General features: G+C 42.0%; 1 protein-coding gene across 3 annotated transcripts in view; it reads right to left on the bottom strand.

Moving 5' to 3' along the window:
• Positions 1-4,083: 4,083 nt before the first annotated feature.
• CPN1 (carboxypeptidase N subunit 1) overlaps positions 4,084-19,598 on the bottom strand; it is a 44,238-nt gene continuing 28,723 nt past the window's right edge. For all 3 annotated transcript variants that reach the window (XM_079899316.1, XM_079899317.1, XM_079899315.1), the window contains 5 exons: positions 18,598-18,709; positions 16,830-16,969; positions 14,889-14,988; positions 7,222-7,340; positions 4,084-4,353 (listed from right to left, as the gene is read on the bottom strand). In XM_079899316.1, the coding sequence (XP_079755442.1) occupies positions 4,195-4,353; positions 7,222-7,340; positions 14,889-14,988; positions 16,830-16,969; positions 18,598-18,709 (630 nt within the window). In that variant the 3' untranslated portion in view covers positions 4,084-4,194. The remainder of the gene's footprint in view (positions 4,354-7,221; positions 7,341-14,888; positions 14,989-16,829; positions 16,970-18,597; positions 18,710-19,598) is intronic.

Raw genomic sequence — 19,598 nt, 5'->3', positions numbered from 1 at the left:
TTATTTGTGTTTTATTGGTTTATATCCTAATTTACAAAACAATTTGAGATAGTTTGTATATTAGTTTTCTATTATTGTGCAACAGCTTAGCATAAATGTCAAGGCTTCAAATGGCATGAGTGTATTATCCCCTGGTTTCTACTGGTCAGGGGTCTGGACATGTTTAGCTGGCTCCCCTGCTGCCATCTCACAAGGCTGCACCCAAGTGTGGGCTCAAGCTGCTTCGAGCTGTTGACACAATCCATCTCCTTGTGGGTCCATAACTGTGTCCCCATTTTCTTGCCAGCTGTTGCCTGGCACCACTCACATCTCCTAGGGGCTGCTTCTCTTCACAGGCAGTTCACAACCTATCTGTCTGCTTTCTTCCTCCCAGGCCTGGGAGAGAAACTCTCTGCTTATAAAAGGCTGGTCAGTTTAGGTTAGGTCCACCCAAGATAATCTCCGGCTTGATTAACTCAGAACCAACTGGCTTGGAACCTTGGTCACATCTGCAAAATCCTCTTGCCATATAGTGGAACATAAGTAGGGGAGTGATATCTTATCACAGTCACATCCACCTGCAAGGGGAGGGATTATACAAGGGCAGGGGTCATGGGGACTCATTTTAGAATTCGGCCTACCAAGGTTTATAATAATAATTTTAAAAATGCATGCTCAGGGGCTTCCCTGGTGGCGCAGTGGTCCGCCTACCGATGCAGGGGACACGGGTTCGTGCCCCGGTCTGGGAAGATCCCACATGCCGCAGAGCGGCTGGACCCGTGAGCCATGGCCGCTGAGCCTGCGCGTCTGGAGCCTGCGCTCCACAATGGGAGAGGCCACAACAGTGAGAGGCCCGTGTACCGTAAAAAAAAAAAAAAAAGCATGCTCAAAACTATACTAGATAAAAGAAGAAAAATAGTAAAAGAGGAGAGGATGAGGAAAAAATATGAAAATAATTCTGGAATTATTCACTCAACAAATATGTTTGCTGTGTTTATATATACCAGGCACTGTTCTGAGTGCTGGGCAGAGTAAAATGAAAAGGTAAGGTAAGCACAGCTTACCAGAGCAGAAACTTCTTCAGGCACCAGTACCAGGTCCAACAGTCATTAGGTATCATCCTGTCTGAAAATTGGAAATTCTCCTATCTAGTCACATGAGGAAAATCACTGTGTCAAAAAAATCTTCAATCTGGAAGGAAAAGTGCTAGGAAGAATATGGAACAAACAAAGACCTTCCAGCACATGAGATTTAAAAAAAAAGAGAGAGAGACAGAATAGGCTGGGTTCAGCTCCTCAGGATCTGCCTCACTTCCAAACTCCCCTTTGCACCCCTAAGTCCATGATGTCCCTGTCAGCCTCACTGGTTTACAATCGACTAGTTTGATGAGTGATAATCCTCTGAGGAGGGTCCAGGGCAGGAGCTGCCTTCCCCTCCCTACTGAGTTATGAGAGTCTCGCCTTTAATTCCAAGTGAAGGTAGATATTATTTCCATTTCTTTTTTCCATATGAGAACCATGATTCAGAGAAGGTAAGTTACTTGTTCAAGGTCATGCAGCAAATAAGGAGCAGAGCTAGGATTAAAACTCAGGTCTGTCAGAGTCCAAAATCCATGCCTTTAACTACAGTATTCTACCCCTTTGGGAAACATTATCTATCTAGGCTGGCATTTTGTACGGAAGACTTCCTCTTTAAAATAAAATCCTAGACATAAAATAGAAAGGCTCCTGGCCAGGAGAATGCTGGACTCAAAGTTGGAGGACGTTCCTTCTTGTTCGCTGAATCCTGCCCTCTCTCTCCGCCATCAGCTCTGATTTCACATCCTTCCTCCATATTGAGAAATTTTTGTACAGTCACGGCCAGACCCTGTATTTTCCATATAATATTCTGTCCGTATTATCACCTCCTGCTTGGGTGAATTTTACTCAGGATAGCCTTTAAGGTTTGGTTGAAAACCTGCATCTCCTTTAGTGCTTAAAATCCTCAGGATGGCAGGCTGGGAGGGTCTGAATGAGATGGCTGCAAATCTTGAAGAGGGCAGTGAAGCCATCGGAGGCTGACAGGAAGCCCTCTGGGTAACTCATGAGTTGCCCGGTGGTCCCCACCCCTGTTGCCCAGCCCCAGTTTGGGCCACCTTCTCACCCGGCTCTCAGCAGCCTTCTCACTGAGTCAGCCTTGCCGCTGCTCCAGCCAGCTCTTGAGGCCGCAGCCAGGGTGATGGCTCTAAATCTGATTCTGTTGCTCCCCTCAGTGGAACCCTCCAATGGCTCCTTGTTCTTCTCAGGATAAAGTCCAAGCTCTGTAATATGGTTCAAAGGTCCTGCACAGTCTCGCCCCTCCCCACCCCACTGGCCTCTCTGGGCACCTCACTCACTCCCCCTGTGCTGAATTTCTTGCAGCTCCCTAAAGGCCGCCCTCTCCAGAGCCTCCAGCCCTCGGTACTTGCAGTCCCCTCAACCTAACTCTTGCACCCCATTTCTCTCCCCCTGGCCAATGCCTATTTATCCGACCTTATTACATGTCACCGTAGACTTCACGAACTCTGATATGCCTTTCCTGATCTTCCCAAGACTATGGTAGGGCCCTTCGCACAGTCTCCCCATCCCCCTGCCCCAGAGTTCACTGCCTCACAGCAATTATCACAAGGCAATGTAATGACCTATTTGTCTTCCCAACTAGGTCACGGCAGCCCTGAGATAATGAGCTGTATCTTATTTCTCTCTGTATTCTCTGCATTTATTGAGAGCAAGGACTCAATGAATGTCCCCTGCATGAATGAATGAGTAAATGAATAAATAAAAGCATACGGTTGGGCCAGAGAAAGCACTGTGACCATACTTTGCAAACATCAGCTCTGCTAAATGGCTACGTACGAGGGAAGGTGAAATCAAAGTAAGTGATATTCAGACAATCTGGAAAAATCGACTGCATATGGCAACCTCAGGCACAAAGTCTCACTGAATTGAAAAGAGCCCCCCCAAGTAGCTCCTTCTTTCTAACAATGAGAAGGGAACCAAGGGATACGGGATTAAAATTGGGAAGAAAGGAAACATCACCTGAGGAGAGGATTTCCTTTTTAAATGGGAAAAGGCATATTTTTCTTCTGTTTCCCTTTTAACCGCAGATTGAGAGATTGCTCAAGTGACAGAAGTAAATCATGTGTTACTCCTGATCTTGAATGGCCTCCTACAGAGGGTGGACTGTCACAGCTAGAGCACCTCTTGTTTTCTGGTGGGTGTGGGAATACTTGCTGAGAGCAGCTACTTTGCTCAATGTTAAGCAAGGTCTGGGTGAGTTAGAGGCTGGGGCGCCAGTGGGGGAGGCTGACAAGGTGGGGGGAGGTAGAGCAAGTCGGGGGAAATGGAGCCTCTGCCCTGTCTCACTGAGGCTCCCTGAAATGGGTGATGATGGGTAAAGAACCCCCAGCAAGCCCTGGGGACAGGGTACTTGGGAACCCCAGCATGCCCAGTGGAGGTTTATGAACTTGACTGATGTGTGATGAAAGACTACACATGCCTTCAAAATCTTCAGTGACGTCTACTTTGCTTAATAACACTTTTAGTACAAATGGGTTCGTTCTGGAGAACTCAGTGGGGTGGAGAGTGCTGTCCTGACCCTGGCACAGGGTCAGGACACAGTCATTCCACAGGGGCATCTGCATTACACTTATACGCCCAGAAAATGTTTGAAAGATGCATATTATTTAAAATGCCCATGTATGAAGCAGTGGGACTAGGTGTTTGTGTGTGAAATCCTTTTCTTAATAAGAAACTATTGGCTCTTGTTGAAACAGTCCTCTGGGATTTCAGAAGAATTGGTCACCTGGTCTTGCTATGTAATGATGGATCATTTCAGCCTTTCAGCCATTCATCCAGAAACCTTCATTGGGTACTTACTGTGTTGCAGGCTCTCTGCTAGACTCTAGAGATAGTGACTAACCAGCCAGAACCAGTCTCTGGACACAGCGTAGACTGGCATAGAGCCTGCTGGACCTAAACCATACCCTCAGAATCAGAAAATCTTACTGAACACCACTGCATGCATGTACTGCTGCATCAGAGGGTTTACCCCTGGAACAGATGGAGACCATTCTGAGTTGTTCTGAATATGTTTATATTTAAATATGTCTCAGATAATAAAATAGAAAGAATGCTTCATCTGGTGTGAGAGTGGGAACAAAGCCTTTCTAAAGTGTTGCCCCGGGGACTGTGGATTTCAGGCAGGGACTCTCTGGGACTGTTTCACCATCATCTCTTTTTTCCTAGCTGCCCGGGGCTGTACTTTCTTTGGTAAGACTCTGCCTCTATGCCCTGAGTTGGGGCCTCTCCTCTTAGGGGCTGCTGGAGGGGTGCTTCTCTTGAGTTGGAAATTAACCTGGAAAAAAGAAAAAGAAGCTAGGAGAGCACAGGAATCAGTTTTCCATTTCCTAGGATTGAAATTGTCGGAAGACCAGTTTGGACCTTGTTTTACCATGGTTCCGGGTTCTGAGGACAAGGGACCAAGGAGAATATCACAGCAACCACCCAGAGCAGCATTGGTGGTGTCATACAGGCTTGGCTAACATTCCCCTCAAAGTGGCACATAATCACTGGTGATACATAGGGTATCTCGACATGAACTTAATGTACATTTATTTATTTGTAATAGAAAAAATTACATCTACACCTCAAACCGTGATTTTACCAATACTGTTGTTCAGCACAAGAACTAAGATTGATGGTGCCACAATAATCCCCTTTACGCTGACTCTGTGAATCATAGGCGCTGTGCTCAGGAACGCCAGAGTGCCTCAGACCTTCAGAGCTAAACTTTCTGTCATGATTGTTTGGAAACAGAGACAGTAGAGATGATACAGATTGTTAGTATGGACTCTTAAATTCCCAGTGTCCATGCGCATTAATGTACTGTTTCCAGCAGTACATTGAAACTTCCCTTCTGGCCGTGCACACAGAGGTAAAGATGCTTCTGACTGACAAGTGTGGGATGTGCTGGTTGTGCAGAAGCCATAGAGCTGTCCCAGGAAGGAAAAGGTGAGGGTGTGGCACAGTGTTCTAACCACACTCCCCAGAGGCATCCTTGGCTTTCAGGCCCTGGGAACAGTGTGAGCTGCTGAAGCCAGAGGGGAGTTGGAGAACATGTGACAGACAGACCTCTTCACGGGGTTATTTCTTGCCCCTTTCACAACAAACCACAGCCAGCTTTTCTGCTAGCTCTCCCAAAGCGGGAGAAATCAGAGCCAATTACACTGTATTAGTACTATTTCCTGTATAGTAATATAAGGATCGAGGAAACGAGAGAGAGAGAGAGAGAGAGAGAGAGAGAGAGAGAGAGAGAGACAACAAAATGAGGGGAGGACAGAGGAAATTAAAGGAGTGGGACATCTGGAAGGCAGTGGGGAAAGCCAAGGGGAAAACACTGGACTCTCGGAGATACTTTAAAGAGTTTTAATTGCAGCATGAAAACCCTCTAGTAAATGATCTTTTTTCTTTTCCCTCAACCAAATGGATCTCTGCTTTAGAATGGGAAAAGACTCAGCTGGGATCAATAAATGTATTCTTAGTTGTGACTGTATCTGAGAATTGTATCCAAAAGACAGATTTTCCCCCCTCTGAGTTATATTTGATACAATGATGTGTTATGTTAATTAATTTAAAGGTTATATGACAAAGGAGATGAGATCTTTTGAAGCAGAATTTGTTACTTAAGAGGATTTGTCCTTGTTTGAATTTGCAATTGAATAGACTTGCATGTAGTGCAAGACTTCTGTAAGCAGCTGCATAACAGTCATTTGATTTTAGGGTAGATGAGGGGCAGGGGGATAACAAGAAAAAAGGGAAAGAGGATGCACTGGTAGGGAAATTGGGACCAGGTAACAGGCTGCCAGGGAAGAGTTACTCTGTTCCCTGAATCTGCAAGTAGAAGTCGTTTATATCCTGCAGGAGATGGGAGTGGAGGGGAAAGGGGGAACTGTCTAGAAATTTCAGAGGAATTTTCAAAGGATTTAAGGAGCTCTTGACCTTCATCCTTGTGTTAAAATAAGGGATTATGAACAGAGGTTGTGAGCTTAGCTCGAGGCCCTGTAACAGACTGGCTAAGAAGGCAGTCCTGAAAGCCCCACAGAGGCTGGAATCACGGCTCCCACTTACTCACTGTGTGGTATTGGACAAGTTACTTATGTTCTCTAAGCTTCACTTTCCTCAGCCACAAATGGGGATATGTAGATCTACCTTACAGGATTGTTATGAAGGTTAAATGAGATAATTCTGGAAAGCTCTCAGATAATGTCTGACACATAGTGGCTGTTCAATGAATAGTACCTATAACTATTTGAAAAGGCAAGAAACTTGACTGCACTGAGTTAACAGGGAAAGGAGAGGGAGGGTCTGCTAAGCTCTTGGGATGTATAGAGAAGGAACAGGACAGACTGAGGAGGGAAGACCTGACATGAGAAAAAGGTCCATAGATGCTCATTAACCAGGATGGCATCATTACCTTTTCCTCGTTTGAGAAACCAGAGGATTAGTGTCCATGATCTTTGAGCCTCTTTGCCTCTGAGATCACGATCTAATACGACCAAAGCTAAAAAGGTCCAGGCTGTAGATCAAAACGGTTCTTTGCTTCTCATCCTATCTATAAAAGAAAGCCTTTTGGAGAGCTGAATATTGGAGTGCAGCTGGCTCTTTGCTGAGGTGAGTGGAAAGCAAGGCTGCCTGGGCACATGGGCATCAGAAGGGGGCAGAGTGCCATCTGGTGGCAGTCCTTGCTGATGGCGCAGAAGAACGTAAGCCTGTGTATCTGGGCAAGGTCTCTGGGATTCACGAACTAACATTTGTTGAGCACTTTCTACGTGTAAGTCACTGTACTAAAGGCTTTACATGCACTTTCTCATTTCAACCTCTTGTGAAGGAGGCACTATTATTACCAATTTACAGAGGAAGAAACTGAGAATGAGAGCGATCAGGTAGCTTGTCCAAGATCTGTGGACAAATGAGCTGGATTTAGAATCAGGTAGTGTTTTAATCATTATGCTATGTTAAACAGAAGGAAAAGGAAAAACCAAAAGGAAGTGGGTAAGGATGTAATAGGAGAATGACAGAAGAAAAATTAGCATATGAGAGCAAGGAATATTTTTTTAAACGGTGAAAGAGGGAAGCTTGGCAAAGATTAGAACTATACAATCGATTATTTGTAACTCTGTATAAGTGATCTTTACAGTGCTCTGTAAAGGTCAGCCTAACTCACCAGTTTGGGTTCCCCAGGACCCACGGTCACACTCACTGTCTCTGGGTCAAACCTGGGTGCTGTGGCAGTGACAGTGTAGGTACCTGGAAGCAGCAGCCGGAAGTAATCTCCATGGTCACCTAAAAGTCACAAGGATATAACTCAGCCTGCTGATGAGAAATCTGCCCCAGGTGAGGCCTTGATATGAAAAAATGATCTGAGGGTTTTAGCTGACCACAAGCTTTATTTTTCTTAATAGCATGATGAAACTGGCAAAGATCTAAAACAATCATAGGTTGTCATGACATTGTAAGAGCATGGGCCTCAGCTCCTGGGAAGCAGAAGTTTCACTGTGCTCTGCACTGAGAGTACTGTGTGTAATTTTAGACCCTGTATTTTAACACAAACTCATGTCCAGTAAAGGGTTACTAGGAGAAAGGCCAAAAGATTTATGAATGTTTTGCCTGGTAAAGAGACTAACATGAAATCTCTGTTTCAGTGTTTGAAAAGTCATTGTGAAGAAATGACATCTACTTAAAGAAATAATGAGGACGGAGGCAACAACTTTTTTGACAAAATATGAGCTACCAGAAAAGAAATGGATTGCTTTATGTCGTGCAGTGCACAACCCGCACCAATGGACATGGTCTGGACAGCCAGCTGTCAGCGGTGTTGTATGTGTGTAACCTTGTATTGAGTGGGGGTGCTCCACTACAGATCTGAGTTTGAGAACCCTATTTCTAATATTTCTTCCACCACCATCAAAAGGGGAAAATAAAATTGAAAAGAAAGCCTGTTTCTCATGGCAGGGATGTAGCATTTTAGCTAATGACTTTATATCTCTTTAGAATAAATTATGACTGTGCCTTTAAAATTTCTTTTAATTGTACAGCAAGGACTAATTGAAATAAATGCAATCAAGAATGAGACAGATAATAAATAATGAGGAAGTCTCTTCTCTGCCCCCTATTAAATGTAATTTACTTTAAAATTCTTTAGCAAAAGCAGTGTGTTTTAATGCATATGTTGGATACTTTGTTATACCCTGGGGGCTGTCATTTTCTTCAATTAGGGGCTCACACCCAGGAGTGGTTAGCTAGCATTGTACCGGAAAGGCCCAATTCCAGATGCAGCTGTTATAAGGGCTTCAGCTATCTTTATCTCTTAGCAACACTGGATGCTTTGCTAAGTAGCATAATGAATGTTAGAAATGAGTTTTTCTGTTACTGAAATGAGTAATTTGTCAATTTCGCATAATGGGTGTTGGAAATGGACTCTTATTGGAGAAATTGGTGATATTCAATGTATGCTGATTGGCTAGAATGAGACATTCCCCACCCTTGCATGAATAGGGTATAAGAATCTACGGGCGGTCAGAGGGCAGACAGCAGAAGCAAGAAGAACTACAACCCTGCAGCCTGTGGAACAAAGACCACATTCACAGAAAGACAGACAAGATGAAAAGGCAGAGGGCTATGTACCAGATGAAGGAACAAGGTTAAACCCCAGAAAAACAACTAAATGAAGTGGAGATAGGTAACCTTCCAGAAAAAGAATTCAGAATAACGATAGTGAAGATGATCCAGGACCTCGGAAAAAGAATGGAGGCAAAGGTCGAGAAGATGCAAGAAATGTTTAACAAAGACCTAGAAGAATTAAAGAACAAACAAACAGAGATGAACAATACAATAACTGAAATGAAAACTACACTAGAAGGAATCAATAGCAGAATAACTGAGGCAGAAGAATGGATAAGTGACCTGGAAGACAGAATGGTGGAATTCACTGCTGTGGAACAGAATAAAGAAAAAAGAATGAAAAGAAATGAAGACACCCTAAGAGCTCTCTGGGACAACATTAAACGCAACAACATTCACATTATAGGGGTCCCAGAAGGAGAAGAGAGAGAGAAAGGACCCGAGAAAATGTTTGAAGAGATTATAATCGAAAACTTCGCTAACATGGGAAAGGAAATAGCCACCCAAATCCAGGAAGTGCAGAGAGTCCCATACAGGATAAACCCAAGGAGAAGCACGCCGAGACACATAGTAATCAAACTGGCAAAAATTAAAGACAAAGAAAAATTACTGAAAGCAACAAGGGAAAAATGACAAATAACATACAAGGGAATTCCCATAAGGTTAACAGCTGATTTCTCACAGAAAATCTACAAGCCAGAAGGGAGTGGCATGAGATACTTAAAGTGATGAAAGGGAAGAACCTACACCAAGATTACTCTACCCGGCAAGGAACTCATTCAGATTTGATGGAGAAATCAAAAGCTTTACAGACAAGCAAAAGCTAAGAGAATTCAGCACCTCCAAACCAGCTTTACAACAAATGCTAAAAGAACTCTCTAAGTGGGAAACACAAGAGAAGAAAAGGACCTACAAAAAAAAAAAACTCAAAACAATTAAGAAAATGGTAATAGGAACATATATATCGATAATTACCCTAAACATGAATGGATTAAATGCTCCAACCAAAAGACACAGGCTTGCTGAATGGATACAAAAACAAGACCCATATATATTCTGTCTACAAGAGACCCACTTCAGACCTAGGGACACATACAGACTGAAAGTGAGGGGATGGAAAAAGATATTCCATGCAAATGGAAATCAAAAGAAAGCTGGAGTAGCAATACTCATATCAGATAAAATAGACTTTAAAATAAAGAATGTTACAAGAGACAAGGAAGGACACTACATAATGATCAAGGGATCAATCCAAGAAGAAGATATAACAATTATAAATATATATGCACCCAACATAGGAGCACCTCAATACACAAGGCAAATGCTAACACTCTAAAAGAGGAAATCGACAGCAACACAATAATAGTGGGAGACTTTAACACCTCACTTACACCAATGGACAGGTCATCCAAACAGAAAATTAATAAGGAAACAGAAGCTTTAAATGACACAATAGGTCAGATACATTTAATTGATATTCATAGGACATTCCAACCAAAAACAGCAGATTACACTTTCTTTCAAGTGCGCACGGAATATTCTCCAGGATAGATCACATCTTGGGTCACAAATCAAGCCTCAGTAAATTTAAGAAAATTGAAATCATACCAAGCATCTTTTCTGAGCACAACACTATGAGATTAGAAATGAATTACAGGGAAAAATCATAAAACACACAAACACATGGAGGCTAAACAATACGTTACTAAATAACCAAGAGATCACTAAAGAAATCAAAGAGGAAATCAAAAAATACCTAGAGACAAATGACAATGAAAACACAATGATCCAAAACCTATGGGATGCAGCAAAAGCAGTTCTAAGAGGGAAGTTTATAGCTACAGAAGCCTACCTCAAAAACAAGAAAAATCTCAACTAAACAATCTAACCTTACACCTAAAGGAACTAGAGAAAGAAGAACAAACAAAACCCAAAGTTAGCAGAAGGAAAGAAATCATAAAGATCAGAGCAGAAATAAATGAAATAGAAACTAAGAAAACAATAGCATAGATCAATAAAACTAAAAGCTGCTTCTTTGAGAAGATAAACAAAATTGATAAACCATTAGCCAGACTCATCAAGAAAAAGAGGGAGAGGACTCAAATCAATAAAATTAGAAATGAAAGGAAGTTACAACAGACACCACAGAAACACAAAGCATCCTAAGAGACTACTACAAGCAACTCTATGCCAATCAATTGGACAACCTGGAAGAAATGGACAAATTCTTAGAAAGGTATAACCTTCCAAGACTGAACCAGGGAGAAATAGAAAATATGAACAGAACAATCACAAGTAATGAGATTGAAACTGTGATTAAAAATCTTCCAACAAACAAAAGTCCAGGACCAGATGGCTTCACAGGTGAATTCTATCAAATATTTAGAGAAGAGCTAACACCCATCCTTCTCAAACTCTTCCAAAAAATTGCAGAGGAAGGAACACTCCCAAACTCATTCTATGAGACCCCCATCACCCTGATACCAAAACCAGACAAAGATACTCCAAAAAAAGAAAATTACAGACCAATGTCACTGATGAATATAGATGCAAAAATCCTCAACAAAATACTAGCAAACAGAATCCAACAACACATTAAAAGGATCATACACCGTGAGCAAGTGGGATTTATCCCAGGGATGCAAGAATTCTTCAATATATGCAAATCAATCAATGTGATACACCATATTAACAAACTGAAGAATAAAAAACCTATGATCATCTCAATAGATGCAGAAAAAGCTTTTGAGAAAATTCAACACCCATTTATGATAAAAAGTCTCCAGAAAGTGGGGATAGAGGGAACCTACCTCAACATAATAAAGGCCATATATGACAAACCCACAGCAAACATCATTCTCAATGGTGAAAAACTGAAAGCATTTCCTCTAAGATCAGGAACAAGACAAGGATGTCCACTCTCACCACTATTTTTCAACATAGTTTTGGAAGTCCTAGTCACGGCAATCAGAGAAGAAAAAGAAATTAAAGGAAAAAAAATTGGAAAAGAAGAAGTAAAACTGTCACTGCAGATGAAAAAAAAAAAAAAAGAGAATCCTAAAGATGACACCAGAAAACTACTAGAGCTAATCAATGAATTTGGTAAAGTTGCAGGATACAAAATTAATGCACAGAAATCTCTTGCATTCCTATACACTAACAACAAAAGATCAGAAAGAGAAATTAAGGAAACACTCCCATTTACCATTGTAACACAAAGAATACAATACCTAGGAATAAACCTACCTAAGGAGGTAAAAGACCTGTACTCAGAAAACTATAAGACACTGATGAAAGAAATCAAAGATGATACCAACACATGGAGAGATATACCATGTTCTTGGATTGGAAGAATCAATATTGTGAAAATGACTATACTACCCAAACCAATCTACAGATTCAATGCAATCCCTATTAAATTACCAATGGCATTTTTTACAGAACTAGAACAAAAAATCCTAAAATTTGTATGGAGACACAAAAGACCCCAAATAGCCAAAGCAGTCTTGAGGGAAAAAAGCGGAGCTGCAGGAATCAGACTCCCTGACTTCAGACTATACTATAAAGCTACAGTAATCAAGACAATATAGTACTGGCACAAAAACAGAAATACAGATCAATGGAACAAGATAGAAAGCCCAGAGATAAACCCATGCACCTATAGTCAACTAATCTATGACAAAGGAGGCAAGGATATACAATGGAGAAAAGACAGTCTCTTCAATAAGTGGTGCTGGGAAAACCGGACAGCTACATGTAAAAGAATGAAATTAGAACACTCCCTAATGCCATACACAAAAATAAACTCAAAATGGATTAGAGACCTGAATGTAAGACCAGACACTATAAAACTCTTAGAGGAAAACATAGGAAGAACACTCTTTGACATAAATCACAGCAAGATCTTTTTTTGATCCACCTCCTAGAGTAATGGAAATAAAAACAAAAATAAACAAAGGGGAGCTAACGAAACTTCAAAGCTTTTGCACAGCAAAGGAAACCATAAACAAGATGAAAAGACAGCCCTCAGAATGGGAGAAAATATTTGCAAATGAATCGTCAGACAAAGGATTAATCTCCAAAATATATAAACAGCTCATGCAGCTCAATAGAAAAAAAACAAACAGCCCAATCCAAAAATGGGCAGAAGACCTAAATAGACATTTCTCCAAAGAAGACATACAGATGGCCAAGAAGCACATGAAAAGCTGCTCAACATCACTAATTATTAGAGAAATGCAAATCAGCACTACAATGAGATATCACCTCACACCAGTTAGAATGGGCATCATCAGAATATCTACAAACAACAAATGCTGGAGAGGGTGTGGAGAAAAGGGAACCCTCTTGCACTGTTGGTGGGAATGTAAATTGATACAGCCACTATGGAGAACAGTATGGACGTTCCTTAAAAAAGTTAAAATAGAATTACCATATGATCCAGCAATCCCACTCCTGGGCATATACCCAGAGAAAACCATAATTCAAAAAGATACATGGACCCCGATGTTCATTGCAGCACCATTTACAATAGCCAGGTCATGGAAGCAACCTAAATGCCCATCGACAGATGAATGGATAAAGAAGATGTGGTACATATATACAATAGAATATTACTCAGCCATAAAAAGGAACGAAAATGGGTCATTTGTTGAGACATGGATGGATCTAGAGACTGTCACACAGAGTGAAGTAAGTCAGAAAGAGAAAAACAAATATCATACATTAACGCATATATGTGGAACCTAGAAAAATGGTACAGATGAACCGGTTTGCAGGGCAGAAATTGAGACACAGATGTAGAGAACAAATGTATGGACACAAGGGGGAAAGCAGGGGTGGGGGTGGGTCAAATTGGGTGATTGGGATTGACATGTATACACTGATGTGTATAAAATGGATGACTAATAAGAACCTGCCATATAAAAAAATAAATAATATAAAATTAAAAAAAAAAAAAGAATCTATGGGACTTCCCTGGTGGCGCAGTGGTTAAGAATCTGCCTGCCAATGCAGGGGACATGGGTTTGAGCCCTAGTCCAGGAAGATCCCACATGCCACGGAGCAACTAACCTCGCGAGCCACAACTACTGAGCCCACATGCCAGAACTACTGCAGCCCGCGTGGAGCCCGTGCTCTGCAACAAAGAGAAGCCAGCACAGTGAGAAGCTCACGCACCACAACGAAGAGTAGCCACTGCTTGCCGCAACTAGAGAAAGCCCGCGCACAGCAAGGAAGACCCTACGCAGCCAAAAAATAATAATAATAAATTAATTAATTAATTTAAAATAAAGAATCTAGCAGGCCCTGAAGCTCTTACAGATTCCAAAGGTTGGTTCCCTATACAGTCCTGGCTCCAGTCACTGGGCTGGAGGATTCTGGTGTCTGATGCTTGACTGTGGGGCTACAGAATTAGAATGTTGTTGCCTTTGCCTTGAATGAACTGTTCATGTAAGACGTGTTGGGATCACCTTAAAGAATATAAGTTATCATCTTAAAGCTGAGATTCATCTAGTTTAAACAGACTGTCTGAGCTGTAAGATGCCTGCTTGGTAAAGCCTGCACAGTGAAATGTGGCTGAGCATGCTGGTATCAAAGCTGGGGGAGGGAGGCAAATCTCACCTGCTCCTAACCACTGGGAGCTACTGCTCTACATTAAAAACCAAACAAACAACCCCAAACCTGATCAAATTGGGCTGGGGCAGTTGGCAACACCATTGTGCCGTGAGATATTCTGTACCATTCTAGAAGGTTCCAAGTTGGCTCCGAGATCTGCCCCCACCATCAATCTTGCCCTGCAGCGAGCCTATGGAATGCCTTTTACTAACTCTTCCCTGAACGGAGGTGTAGAGAAATGCCTGGCTCAGGGACAAGACTAAACATCAGTTTTACAGTCTTTTTTTTTCTAGCCCATTCCATACCAGTATGTGAGCTATTAATAACCTCAAACCCAGGAAACACCCCTAACAAAGCTGTATGAGGCAGTGACTCCTGAATGCTGAGAGAGATGTTACATTTACATCTTCCTGGCCCTTGCCTCTTAATTCCTGTCCTCAATCCTGTTATCCTTCCTTCCTCCAATCCACCACCCCCCCGTGTCCTTGATGTCCCTGCTGGTCTCACTGGCTTACAAATTGGCCTCCTGATTAGGCTGAAGACGGTGAGGGAGTGAAAGCTTCCTTCTCACGCCACTAAGCAGTGGCCACCTACCTGAAGTGACATCATGGTTAATCCCACTGACAGAAATGACAGCGTCCGCAAGATTATTATAATTCTCATCGCGCACCATTCCCTTGATGCCTTGGTGTACCTGTAGGAAAGTTTATAGTGTATAGTTATGCTCATAAAACCTTTGTGCTGTCTTTGAGAGTCCACAAAGCCCTTTCCCATGTGTTTCTGCACTTGATCTTCACAAAGATTATGGTGATAGACCCTTGACTGGTCTCTCTGGTCTCATCCCGATCCCCAATAATCTCAATAGAGCAGTCAGAGTGATCCTGTTAAAATCTAAGTCAAATCATGTCACTAATCTACTTTCTATCTCTATGAATTTGACTACTCTTGATATCTCATATAAGTAAAATTATACCGTATTTGTTTTTTGGGGGACTGGCTTATTTCACCTAGCATAATGTCCTCAAGGTTCATCCATGTTGTAACATATGACAGAATTTCCTTCTTTTTTAAGGCTGTATGCCCATTGCGTATCTATACCACATTTTGTTTATCCCTTCATCCATCAATGGACACTTGGCTTGCTGTCACCTTTTGGCTACTGTGAACAATGCTGCTATGAACATGCATATACAAATATCTCTCTGAGATTATGCTTTCAGTTCTTCTGAATATATACCCAGAAGTGGTTTTGCAGGATCATATGGCAGCTCTATTTTTAATTTTTTCAGGAACTACCACACTGTTTTTCATAGTGGCTACACCATTTTACATTCCCACCAACACTGCACCAGGGTTCCAATTTCTCCACATCCTTGCCAACACTTGCTATTTTCTGTCATTGTTTGTAAGTTTGTTTTTCTTATAGCAGCCATCCTAATGAGTGTGAGGTGGTATTTCACTGTGGCTTTGATTTACATTTCCCTCAGGATTTTGAGCATCTTTTCATCTACTTGTTGTTGGCCTTGCATTTGCAATTGTGACTTCATCAGGGAGCCCCTTTTCCCCGAGATATTTTTGTGGTTTACTCCCTTACCTCCTTTTTTTTTTTGCAGTACGCCGGCCTCTCACTGTTGTGGCCTCTCCCGTTGCGGAGCACAGGCTCTGGACGCACAGGCTCAGTGGCAATGGTTCACGGGCCCAGCCGCTCCGCAGCATGTGGGATCTTCCCGGACCAGGGCACGAACCCGCGTCCCCTGCATCGGCAGGCGGACTCTCAACCACTGCGCCACCAGGAAAGCCCCCCTTACCTCCTTTAAATCTGTTTAAATGTCACTTTCTCTGTAAGGCCTTCTTCATAGCATTTTGCATTTAACATGTCATAAAATTTATTTTATTTTTTCTTTATTGTCTGTCTCTCCTCACTAGAATATAAGCTGCATATATACAGAGATATTTGTTGTTTGTTTACTCTTCTTTTTAAAATTAATTAATTTATTTGTTTTTATTTTTGGCTGTGCTGGGTCTTCCTTGCTGCGCGCGGTCTCTCTCTAGTTGCGGTGAGTGGGGGCTACTCTTTGTGGGCTTCTCATTGCGGTGGCTTCTCTTGTTGCACAGCACGGGCTCTAGGCGCACGGGCTTCAGTAGTTGTAGCACTGGGGCTCAGTAGTTGTGGTTCATGGGCTCTGGAGCGCAGGCTCAGTAGTTGTGGCGCACGGGCTTAGTTGTTCCGCAGCATGTGGGATCTTCCCAGGACAGGGCTCGAACCCATGTCACCTGCATTGGTAGGCGGATTCTTAACCACTGCACCACCAGGGAAGCCCTGTTTGTTTACTCTTAATCCCGAGCATATAGTACAGTCTCTGACAGATAGTTGTGCTCAACAATGTTGAATGAATTAATTTCACTGAGAGAGAAGCTGAGATCTATTGTAATGAGTCAGAGCAAAAGTCAGACCTGAGTCACACAAAATACCTTGCCTACCATCAGAAAACACTTCCCTTTCTGTAACCAGGAAAGTTAAGGAATGGGATTTACCTGTTCCAAGAATTGAATTAGGGCTTCCCGATTACTCAGCCACTCGCGCTGTAATTCCTCTTGCCGCGGAAACTTGTCACAACTCAGTTCCAGCGTGATCTCAAAACAGTTGGTATGGAGGTAATTAAAGTCTTGCATTCCTAAGGGAAAGAGGGCGGTGGCAGATTTGTACAACCAGGTTCCCACCCAACACCCCATGCCAAATACAGATTGCTGGGGCTTAACCCCAGGGCTCTGATTCAGTATGTATTCAGTGAACATTTACATTTCTAACAAGTTTCCAGGTAACGCTGATGATGCTGGTCTAGAGACCATACTATCATTTTGATACAAACTTCATGATCTTGGAATTGCACCCCTTTAATTTAGGGTAATGATTCTCAGTGGAGGCAGTGGGTCATGCTTTCCCAGAGGATGGGAAGGGAAAGGGAGGAACAAGTATAATTCAAAAAAGTGTATTTTATATTTTAAATTTGGGAGGGGGTACTTATTGCTTTCCTAATGCAAACTAAAGAAAGTAAAGTTCAATCTTCTTGCCTTGGCTTAAATTAACAGTAAACTATTGGTAGATATTGGCAGATGTAGTAAAGTGACAAGGAAGATGATTCTTAAATCTGTTACCTAGTCTTATAAACTTCCAGTAATACATAATCCTACTTGATGTTCCACATGAATATTAAAGGTAAGGTGTTTTAAAAAAATTATCGTATTTGTTTAGTGATTTTTAAACTTTCCATAACAAAAGGTAATAAATGTATATCTGTCTTTGAAAAAAAGAAATCTTCTTGTCTTGGGTTCAAGTGAGTTTTCAGCCATGATAAGTCTACCGCCTTCCCAGTACATGATGACTCCCTCACCTTCCTCCTGCCCACTCCCCATAGGACCAGCCATCAGCTCAGCCCTCTCCAGCGAGTTTTCTACTACCTGGGCTCTGACAGGTCAGATGTGAGAAGATGGGGAAAGACAGCTGCTGCAACATGATTCCTAAGAGAACCTAGCTTCCTGCTTCAGCCTCCTCCCTAACCTTAGGGTCCCTATCTACTGAAGGTCTGTGAACAGAGGTTCTATCTTGACCCTCAGTGATGGGAAAAGCCCAGGGAATAGAGAGAGAAGCCTCTTGCTGGAGGTTTCTGCTATGTTATCAATGGCCACTGTCCACAGCAAACCCCTTCTGATGGGAGATGGGTAGGCAGGGTACAGAGAGCACATATCAGAGGAACTGTTTGTGTCCAGGCCAGCATCTCTCCTTCTTTGGTACATGAGGCATACCTCATGTTACTACGGAAAAACCTTAACATCTATAAACCAGGCATTTCCAAATCCTCTATGTGCTTTATTTAATACTTACATCAGAATTACAATGCAAGTAGTGTTATTCTTAAAGTATAGATGAGGAAACTGAAGCACAGAGAAGTTAAGTAATTAGCCTGAAGCCACATAACTGGTGAATGGGCAAGCCTGGTTTCAGCCCAGTGTACCCTTAGAACCCATGCTCTTAACCACTTGACTGCATTATTCCCTTCCTATGCCCTAATCCACTATGTAAACCACCAGTTTTAACGGACCACAAGGTGTCCAGACCTCCATTTTAAAGAATCACAAGATGATGTTAAATGCTAACTTAAGACTTCCCATTTTTCAGATCTCTACTTGGATGCAAAATAGCATTCCTGTCATTTCTCTGTGAAAAAGAATGATAATTTAAATGGAGAAACGAACCCCATTCTACTTCAGCTTACAGCACTCTTGTGCTTAGCACTCTTCTTACCCTTGCTGAGAGAATACCAGGAAGCCCCATTGGTGATGCCATCTGAGAAGTAATCCCCACAGTTCCAACCTTGGTGCATCCATCCATGTGCATAGGAGTAGACCTTGGCCAGCTACAGGTAAAGCAGGTGGAAAACGACCTTGAGTATCCCCAACTCATGTGGCAATGCTCATACTCAGAAGCAGGGTGAGGCCAAGAACCCCACTAGGTATAACAACTGATTATTTGCTTTAGCGAAAGAAAATACCAGAAGGAATAGAGAGATGGGGTGTGTGTGCATGGAGTAGACTAGAGTTAGGAGACCTATCTTCTGATTTTCCCACTATCTTGGGCCTAAATTTCTTCAAGTGCAAAGTGAGGGGTAGCACTCGATAATGTATAAGCTCCCCTCTAGGTGTACCTCAGTGAGGTGTACCTCATTTTCCAGCCGAGTTTTATAAGAGAAATCAAGAAGCAAGAAAGATAGGGCTTTGTGACAAAAAGAATTATGTATTGGGGGTGAGAGATGTGTGTTGGAAAGAGAGGAATATATTCAAAATCTCTATAATTCTCTTTCATTACTATTTTGTAATAGTGGACAAAATGAGATTACTAGAGAAGAAAATATAATAGTATACTTGCTTTGCAAAGCAACAACTGGTGTTATTCTCTGTGTAATTCATTAACTGTTGAATTAATAATGTTATCATTATAGGGGAATTCCCTGGCAGTCCAGTGGTTAGGACTCCACACTTTCAAGGCTGGGGCCCAGGTTCGGTCCCTGGTCGGGGAACTAAGATCCTGCAAGCCACGAGGTACAGCCCAAAAAAAGAAAAAACTTGAGATACTAAGTAATGTTATTGTTATATTAATTATATATTATTAATAATATTAACTATAAAATAACTCATCTGTTAATTTTATTCTATTGCTGTTTTGAACTATTATGTAAACCTTTTTCATGTGCATGGTCTATTTTTCATTAATATAGCCATATTACCATAAAACCGTAAATTAGAGCC

Source organism: Stenella coeruleoalba (genome assembly GCF_951394435.1).
Source record: "Stenella coeruleoalba genome assembly, chromosome: 16".
Classification (NCBI taxonomy): domain Eukaryota; kingdom Metazoa; phylum Chordata; class Mammalia; order Artiodactyla; family Delphinidae; genus Stenella; species Stenella coeruleoalba.
The sequence above is the reverse complement of the archived record's forward strand: the minus strand, read 5'-3'. Positions and strand labels throughout refer to the sequence as shown.